General features: G+C 35.9%; 1 protein-coding gene across 1 annotated transcript; it reads right to left on the reverse strand.

Annotated features, from left to right (window-relative positions):
- Positions 1-7566: 7566 nt before the first annotated feature.
- Positions 7567-9015, reverse strand: LOC138694113 (iron-sulfur cluster assembly SufBD family protein slr0074-like). The gene has a single exon (XM_069817734.1). The coding sequence runs from the start codon at positions 9013-9015 to the stop codon at positions 7567-7569; it is 1449 nt and encodes a 482-aa protein (XP_069673835.1).
- Positions 9016-10165: the final 1150 nt, after the last annotated feature.

Here is a 10165-nt window from a genome sequence, read left to right on the forward strand (position 1 = left end):
TTGAAATAGGGGATCGATTTTCTATCCAGTGGATAAAAGAACATATAGGACTTTCTAGAAAGTATAGTATTCCAATTCTTAATATGATGGAAAAACGGGGTTTTGTCCGTCGAATAGAAAATGAACGCATTGTGATAAAAAAATGAGGTATGTATGAGCCATCTGGACGAAAATAAAAGACTCGGTAAGATCATTACCCCCTATTTGGATTTTGTATTTAAACATTTCCGCTGGATTTTTATAGGCTATATTTTGCTTATGGGGTTTTTCGTCTATCAATCTTTCTTTATTAAGTTGGATTCTAACTTATATTCTTTGTTCCCTCAAAATCTTAAATCTATGAAAAATATAGATAAAATGCAAGATTATTATGGTGGAACAGGGAATTTAACGGTTTCTGTAAAAATTAAACATCCTGACCAAATGTTAATGTCTTTACTACCTCAATATATGCATACTCATAATAATGAGTATGTTCACGATTTGAGTGAGATTTTTAATGAAAATCCTGATACTTTGAATGCTCAACAAATGAAACGAGCACAAGATGTGGTGAGCCATTACTTTGAAGAAATGAATACCTATTATCTACCAGCTTTGGAGAGAGATATTCAGAAAAAATCCGAGCAAGAAAAAAAATATACGCGACTTTTTTTAAAAGAATATCGAGATATTATTGCTCCAGACATTAGAAATAAGTATGAAGCTCTCAGAAAAACACCGGATCTGGACAATTTAGAGTTTCTTTTAGCAGGATTTAAAGACAATGTTAATAGTGCCAAGTTGTATATTAAAACTGTGGGAGAAAGTTTACCTGCAAATCGAGAGGAACTTCTGAAGCAGTTCAGCACGAGTTTTGCCAAAAAGTTGCAAAAAAACCCAGATATTGTTTTTGTAGATTATGTTTTTGATCAGAAATTTGTGGAAGACCATTTGCTGTATTTTTTGGATAAAAGTGATATTACCTATATTGATGAGCAACTGCAGAATCGGATTAATTACGAGCGTCGTAAATCTTTACTTTCTTCGTTCATTTTTGTAGATAAAAACGATGCTGATTTGAATTTTACGCTTTTAAAAGATAAATATACGAGAATTAGAGGAGGGGGAGGAGTCAGCCGTAAATTTATTCGGCTTCAAAATCCTGAAGATGTATTTAATGGGGTTAACCGAGGTTTGACCAAACAATTTTATCTTTCAGACTCAAAAGATACACTTCTTTTGAATGTGCGTAGTTCTAAAGGACCGAGTAATATCAATTATTCTATTTATTTATTGGATGTGGTTAAAAAGACTTTTTACGAAATTCAAAAAACGCAGCCTCGTTTTCAACAATTGGAGTATTACCCCTCAGGACCTTATGTAGATAGACAGGAAGATGCCCAAACTCTTTCTGTTGATATTTCTAGAGTTACGCCTTTTGTATTTTTGTTTGTTTGTTTGGTCATTGCTATTTATTTTAGAAGTTTTATTTCTATTTTGATTGTTTGTACTCCATTGATGTCTGAACTTTTATTCGCTTTAGGTTTTGTTAAAGTAGTGTATGGGTATTTAAATATTGTGAGTAGTTTTTTGGTGGCTATTATGTCGGGAATGGGAGTTAATTTTGGAACTCACTTGTTGTCCCGATATATAGAGGCCAAAGAGCGGGGTAAAGCCCCTAGAGCAGCCATGCAAGAAGTTTATAGTACTATTTTTCTTTCTAATATTACCGCCACATTAACTTCGGCTGCGGGATTTTTTATTTTGGCTCTTTCTTCTTTTCAGGGTTTCAGAGAATTTGGTATTATTGCTGGAATTGCTATGATTTCTTTGCTCATTGGTATTATATTCGCTTTTCCGTCTTTGGTTTTTTGGCTGGAAAAGTACCATTTAGTTAAGATTAAAACGAGAAAAGCGAAGTCTGTAGAATCATTAAAAGGTAAAAAATTTCCTCTCTACAAATTTTGGTGTATTTTGGGTTTAGGGATGTTTTTATTTTCTCTCTTTTCTCTAAAAGATATTGAATTTAACGCTAATTTTGCATCTTTAGTACGAAAAACAAATTCTATCCCATCAGAACTGGGATATTATGGTAAAGAAGCACAACAAATCTTAAAACTTTTCAGTTCTACTGGAATTACTCCTATTTATGTACCAGACTTAGAAACCTACCGAGAAGTAACCAATTTTTTGCTCCACAACCGCTTTTCTAACGATAGTTTTCGTATAGAATCACTTTATATTTACAGTCCAGATGATCAAGCCCAAAAAGAAAAAGAGATGATACATCTGAGGAAGACTTTGCAAAGTGATCTGTTAAATGCCGACAACGATTCTGATATTCAAGCTAAAATTGATTTTGTGAACCGAATCGCTCGTGCTAAACCCGTATCTTTAGCACAGATACCGGATTCTTTAAAGGTTCTCTTTAAAGGGATAAAAAAAGGATATTTTATATTGTACTACGCTAGTGCTTCTATTTCTTCTATTACTCGAGTGGAGAGATATCATAAAGATTTTGAATTGTTGGATCAAAAATTTGGAGATAAAGGAGTCTTTTTAGCCAGTGATATTTGGGTTTTTGGAGATTTAATACAGGCTTTACAAAAAGAAAGTTGGTTTTTATTTTTAGCAGTTCTTATTACTTTAAGTGTCATTTTATATTTGGATTTTAGATCTGTAGCTATGGTGGTAGGTTCGTTAATTCCTTTGATTGTTGGGATGCTTTTTATGATGGGATTTTGTGTAATATTCCATGTGGAACTTAACTTTTTTAATGTACTGATGCTCCCAGCAATTGCGGGGTTGGGTATAGATTATGGAGTGCATATTATTCATAGAATCCGAGAAGAAGGAGCAGATAATTTGCGTTTTGTTTTGGGTACAACGGGTAGAACAATGTGGATTGCAGCAATTCAAGATATGACTGGATTTGCGGTCTTGTTGATTGCTTTATATCATGGACTAGTAACTACAGGAGCTCTACTCTTGCTAGGAGCTTTAGGCTGTTTATTAACTGGGAGTGTTTTAGTTCCTGCATTGGTTCAGTGGAGAGCCGATATAAAAAGAAATGGCTTAAAAAAAAGTTTGTTATCTCCAGAAGGATATTTTTTTCATTTTCCATTTGATAAAAACAAGTCAAAAGTCGAAAAATAATTCAGATAAAAGTAAAATTTAGGATTTTATGGAAGAAGGACTGGACATTATACAAAAACACCTCAGCTCTTTTTGGAATTGGACGCTCGGAATTATGATTGTTGTAGGAGGGTTTCTTATTTCCAAAAAGGCTATTTTAGCGGGACTCTATTATCTATTAAATCTATTGAAGATATTTGTTCATTTTATTAAGAATTTGTTCACCAAAAAAAAAGCTTTTCAAGCCAGAAAAAAAGCCTTATTTTGGGATACCGATCTCACTTTTAAGGAAGCTCTGCATCAAAAACAAATGGAAAAAGAAGAGGAATTTTACCATTGGTTACAGTTTCTCCTTACCGAGGGTGAAATCTCGGAAGAACAAATGTTACGCATTCCTTTATTTTCTATATTTATACAGTACAGTGTTCTCCATACTCTGGCAGAAAAACAAACTCTCGCTCAAAAACTCATCCGAGAGCTTAAAGAGGGCACAGTCAGAGTTTAGTTTGAGGATATGAATGACAAATGATATATAACTTTGAACGGAATAAAACTATTTATCTATTGTAGACTATAAAAAAGGTAACTATATATCAAATATATTTAAATAGATTATGGAGAAGCTCTCTCCGCAGTGATGTTTTACCCAATGATATACTCTTGAATTATGGGGCTATCTCCCTCCCCGTATCTGTATTCACGGATTAGGGTTGGGTTTATTTGGTCTTAGTTGTATTTACTCCACATAAGATGGTTATAAAGAATTTATAAGTTTATTCTTCGGTGGAAACGGACTGAGAATGAGGACCCTTCAACAGAGTTTCCAAAGTTCTATATCCTAATAAAGCACATTTCACTCTGGCTGGGTACTGTTTAACTCCTACAAACAAACTGAGTTTACCCAGTTGTTTTTCTTGGTCTTCTGAAAGTTTTTCTGAAGAGAGAATCATATTTTCAAAATCTTGAATGGTTTGTATGGCTTGGGATTTGGTTTTTCCTATGACGGCTTGAGTCATCATAGAACAGCTAGACTTAAAAATAGCACAGCCTTCACCCACAAAACCAATATCTTCTATTTGGTCTTCTTTCATTTTAACATAAAGTGCGAGTTTATCTCCACATAAAGCATTATTGCCTACCTGTAGGTCTGTATAATCAGCAATTTCGCCAAAATGTTGAGGATTTTTATTATGTTCTAAAATGATCTCTTGATACAGTGTTTTATTAATTTCCGACATAAAAAATCTCCTGAACTTGTTTTAATGCTTGATCTAATGCCACAATATCGGCATTGTTATTATAAAATGCCAAAGAAGCACGAACGGTAGAACTCAGAGCCATAGACTCCAAAAGGAGATGGGTACAATGCTGACCTGTTCTTACAGCAACAGAATTTTCATCCAGAATAGTCGCTACATCGTGAGAATGAACTCCTTCCACATTGAAAGAAAATGTGGGGAGGTGATGGTGTTCTTCCATGTAGACTTGAGTTTTTGGCAGATCACGAAAAGTATTTTTCATTTCTTGAGTTAAGTATGTTTCAATTTTTGTAATAGTATCCCATCCCATTTTCCGAATATAATCTACGGCAGCCCCTAAACCAATGGCTTGAGCAATAGGAGGTGTTCCTGCCTCCATTTTTTCGGGTAAATCTTGAAAATGAACTGTTTTTTGAGTTACAGAACTAATCATTCCCCCTCCATAAAAAAAAGGATGGAGCTTTCGTAAAAGTTCCAATTTTCCGTAGAAAACACCAATCCCTGTGGGAGCAAACATTTTATGTCCAGAAAAAAAACCAAAATCAATATCTAATTTCTGTACATCTACGGCAAAGTGAGCTACTGCTTGAGCCATATCGGCACAGACTAATACATTGTGTTGATGTGCAATATGGATGATTTGTTCTATGGGAGTTACTGTACCTAGAGTGTTGGATGCCATAGTGACTGTGATAAGTTTTGTTTTAGGGGTAATCATATCTTCCAAAGCCGAAACATCCAAATTTCTTTTGGTTCTATCCAGAGGGAGGTATTTGAGTATAATACCCTTTTCTCTACACAGCACTTGCCAATTGACTAAATTGGAATGGTGTTCTAAGACACTGGTAATAATCTCATCCCCAGCAGAGAGAGAATCAATGAAAGAACGGGAGAAAAGATTGCTACTGGCGGTTGCACCACTGGTAAAAATGATTGTTTTGGCACTCGGTGCATGGATGAACTGAGCCACTTTCTCCCGTGCTTCTTCAAAAGCGTTAGAAGCTCTCTGACTGAAAGAATAGACCCCTCTGTGGATATTAGCTGGATAATGAACATAATACTCGTTCATAGCGTTTAAAACACTTTGAGGTTTAAGAGTAGTAGCGGCATTATCTAAATAGTGGATTTTATGTTGACCTTGATCGTGTAATACGAGTGTAGGAAAGTCCTTTCGAATTTGTGCAATGATAGTTTCCATTTTTACCCCAATTTTTGTACAAAAAATTCTTTAGCCCATTTTTGCAATAAAAGATCTGGAATAGTATTTGCTACCTCATCCAAAAATCCAGTCATAGCCAAAGTCCGAGCTTGATCCAAAGAAATCCCTCTAGATTGAAGATACAAAAGCTCTTCTGGATTGAGTCCTCCTATTGTAGCTCCATGAGTACATTGAAGTTCGTGATGAGCAACATGGAGTTGTGGACGAGTAAAAATCTTAGAATTTTTATCGGTCATCATATTTTTAGAAAGCTGGTAAGCTTCCACTCCTTGAGCATGTGGGCTTACTACAATATCTCCGTTAAAAGAAAAATGCCCCCCTTGGTTACAAATTCCTTTAAAGAGTTGGTTGCTTGTGGTGTGAGGTTGGGTGTGGTAGATACGAGTGTTGAATTCGCATTGTTCTTGAGTACTGGCAAGATAAAACCCTTTCATATCTACCCTAGCTTGTTCCCCTGCCAGTAGAGAACCTAGAGCGACACGAGTTTTAAATCCTTTCAAGTAAGATGTCCAAGAAGATAGACAAGAATGGCTTTCTTGATATACATCTATATAAGGGAAAACAAATTGTTCTTTGCCGGTCCAAATATTTTGAGTCATTTGGAGTTGAGAAGCATCCGCCAAATAAAAGAAAAAATAAGGAATATGTAGAGTTGGTTTGAGTAGATCAGGACCTGTGATATGAATTGAAAATCGACTTTGAGTTTCTTGTTCGCATGAGATTTCAAACTGAGGTACACATAAAGTTTCTGCTTGAGTTTGAACTGTTACGATTTGTATGGATCTATTTTGTATAGGGCTATTAGAGCGAACGGTGAGGTGGATGATTTTTTCTCTTTTGAGTAAACTTACAGCTTTAAAATAATCCCAATGAAACTGTTTGAGTTGTTCTTTAGAGTTTACTGAAAAATCTTCACGAATCTGAATCAGTTCTTTGAGTTCTGGACTGGAATTTTCCCAATGAATTTGTCCGTCCACTACAATTAATTGAAGATCATCCCCATTTAAGGGGAGCTTTTTTACAAGAAAGTTAATGTCTATAGAGGGGTTGTGAAGAGTGGAGACAAATTTTTGTGGAACACCACCGAGAGGAAAATAAAAAAAATCTTCATTTTTTGGATGAGGGAAACCCAAATTGACTACAGGTTTTAGCCAAGCAGCTTTTTCTAATTCGGAGGAGGGGTCGAGTAAAGATATCATACAGAACCTCTTTCTTGAATGAGAAAGTCAAATCCTTTTTCTTCAATTTCTTGAGCAATATTTTGGTCTTGTGTACTTAGGATGATTTGACCTTGATACATTACATGAATGAACTGTGGTTTAATTTGACTGATGACATTGGCATAGTGAGTAATAAAAATAAATGCATTTTGTGGTGTTTTAAGTTTTTCAACTTGTTTGAGAACTAAATTGAGAGCGTCAATATCCAGTCCAGAATCTATTTCATCTAAAAAGGCGAATTGCGGTTGGAGCAAAGCCAGTTGTAAAATTTCGTTTCGTTTTTTTTCCCCACCAGAAAAGCCCACATTCAATCCACGTGTCAAAAAATCTTTGTTATAATTCAATTCTATTGCTTTTTGTTCTAACAATTTAGAAAAATCATAACTATCCAATTCTTTTTGTCCTTGGGATTTGAGAAGAGCGTTGTACGCCGTTTTTAAAAAAGACTGATTGGTTAAACCAGGGACTTCCACAGGGTACTGGAAACTCATGAACAATCCTAGGTGAGATCTCTGTTCTACACTCAGTTCTAGTACATTAACAGATTCTTGTGGCGTGAGCCAAGTAATAGAACCAGATTCTACGGTATAATCGGGATGTCCAATAATGACCTTAGAAAGTGAACTTTTCCCACTTCCGTTTCGTCCCATAATGGCGTGAGTTTCGCCTGTATTCAAGGTGAGAGAGATATTATTTAAAATGGTTTTTCCATCTACAGAGACTGTGAGATTTTCTATTTTGAGTGTAGACATTATCCGATACTTCCTTCTAATTTCATTTCTAATAAGTTAACAACTTCCACAGAAAATTCCACGGGAAGCTTTTCAAAGATTTCTTGGCAGAAACCGTGTAATAATAAAGATATAGCCTTTTCTGTTGGAATTCCACGACTTTGTAAATAAAAAAGTTGGTCTTCACTAATAGATGAGGTGGAAGCTTCGTGTTCCAATCGAGCCGAAGGATTGGTACACTCTATATAAGGTACGGTAAAGGCTCGGGCTTGACCACCTATGATCATGGAATCACATTGAGTATAGTTTTTAGCTTGGTCGGCGGTAGGTAGAATTTTCACCAAGCCTCTATAAGTATTTAACGATTGGTCAGCACTGATTCCTTTGGAAATAATCACAGAGGAAGTATTTTTACCAATGTGGATCATTTTTGTTCCTGTATCTGCCTGCATTTTATTGTTGGTGACGGCAACAGAATAAAACTCCCCACGAGAATGATCTCCTTTAAGAATAACGCTAGGGTACTTCCATGTAATAGCGGAACCAGTTTCCACTTGTGTCCAAGTGATAAGAGAATTTTCACCCTCACATAACCCTCGTTTGGTGACAAAATTATAAATTCCACCCACTCCGTTTTCATCTCCAGCATACCAGTTTTGAACGGTAGAATAGTTCACCACGGCATCTTTATGAGCAATAATTTCTACAATAGCGGCATGAAGCTGATTGGTATCTCGCATAGGGGCGGTACAACCTTCTATATAGTTGACACTGGCACCTTCTTCAGCAATAATGAGTGTTCTTTCAAACTGACCCGTATCACTGGCATTGATTCTAAAATAGGAGGAGAGATCCATAGGAGACTTAACCCCTTTGGGGATATAGCAAAAAGATCCATCAGTAAAAACGGCGGAGTTGAGTGTGGCAAAAAAATTGTCTGTATAGGGTACCACAGAACCTAAGTACTTCTTGCATAAATCGGGATATTTGATAATAGCTTCGGAAATAGGACAGAAAATAATCCCATAAGTGGCCAATTCCTCTTGAAAGGAAGTGGACACGGAAACAGAATCAAAAATGGCGTCTACGGCTACATTTGCCAGCCTTTTTTGTTCCCATAAAGAAATTCCCAACCTATCGAAAGTTTCTAAAAGAGCGGGGTCTACCTCATCCAAAGATTTTTTTTGGGCAGGGGTTATACTCTCAGGAGCAGAATAATACCGCAAAGAGTTGTAGTCAATGGGTTTGTATGTATTAGAAGACCAGTGTGGTTCTTTCATTGTTTTAAATTTTTCATAAGCCTTCAATCGAAACTCGAGCATGTATTCTGGTTCATTACGCTTTTTGCTAATTAACCGCACAATATCTTCTGAAAGTCCAACAGGCACAACATCGGACTTAATATCTGTAGTGAACCCATAAGCGTATTCTTTTCTTATGAAATCCTGTGTGTTATCTTTGTCAGTCATTGGGCGAGGCTCCTTACCATACCAAAAAAGTATGGTATATAATGTAGCTCAGAAGAATCTAAAAACGAAATTTTTCTCCAAATTTCTATTTTTTTGCCCGTAAAATCCCAGTAATTGTGTCGTAGTTCATATTGATACTGTACTCCAATGGAGTGAGTTTTTCCTTATTGTTAACATTCACTTTAGCTTTGGCTTTTTTAAGGAGCCGAACTGTAGTGATGTCATTATTTTGTACGGCATAGTGGAGTGGGGTGTTGCCTTGTTGGTCTTGCTGATGGATCATTTCTGGGTATCGTGCAATCAGCTCTTTAACCACAGGGTTTTGAGGAGTTTGTGTGGCAATATGGAGTAGATTTTCTTGAGAGATCGTCAAAGATGGTTTGGCGTGATAGGTATCTAACAGGGTTTTCAATGTTTCTAGATCCCCAATATTAGCTGCAATGTGTAGGGCGGTGAGTCCTTTGGAGCCTATTTGATCTATATCGGCACCCATCTGTACTAAGTTGTCTATGAGTGTAGGCATTTCCATATACACGGTTACAGCAATCACACCTAAACCGTAAGGATTATTTGTTTCGTTGATGACATCTTCTTTATCAGAACTGGATAAATCGTTTAAAAATAAACGAATGTTATCTTGGTTGTGTGTTTGTAGAAGTTTAAAATAGGTGTAGGAAGGGTCTTTATCCCGTACCACTGTGGAATAGCACCCCGTGATCCAAGCCATAATGAAGAATAATAAAAGAGATTTTTTCATAAATTTAGTCCAACTTTTGTTTTATAAAGATTTTAAAGAGCATAAGAAAAGAAAAAAGGAGTGCCAAACCCAGTCCTACATACTGGATTATGGTCAGAGTAGAATAGGAAACCCAATTTTGTAAAAATCCAAAAAGTTTATTGGTTATTCCTGTCCACCAAAAATCACTTCCAGTCATATAATGACGGGAGTTCATGGTATGATAATTCAGATCGGTTAAAAACAGAAATCCAAAGATTACAGTAGCAAAAAAAATTCTAAAAGAAAATGTGAAAAAACGAAACTTTAAAGAATGATGAGATAAAGAAAAAAGAAGCCCCTGCTGCTTAAAATATTGTCTTTCAATAAAGGCACAAAAGACAGTAACCACCAGTGCCACAGCTGAGCAAAATG

Source organism: Periplaneta americana, unplaced genomic scaffold, assembly GCF_040183065.1.
Source record: "Periplaneta americana isolate PAMFEO1 unplaced genomic scaffold, P.americana_PAMFEO1_priV1 scaffold_44, whole genome shotgun sequence".
Taxonomy (NCBI): Eukaryota; Metazoa; Arthropoda; class Insecta; order Blattodea; family Blattidae; genus Periplaneta; species Periplaneta americana.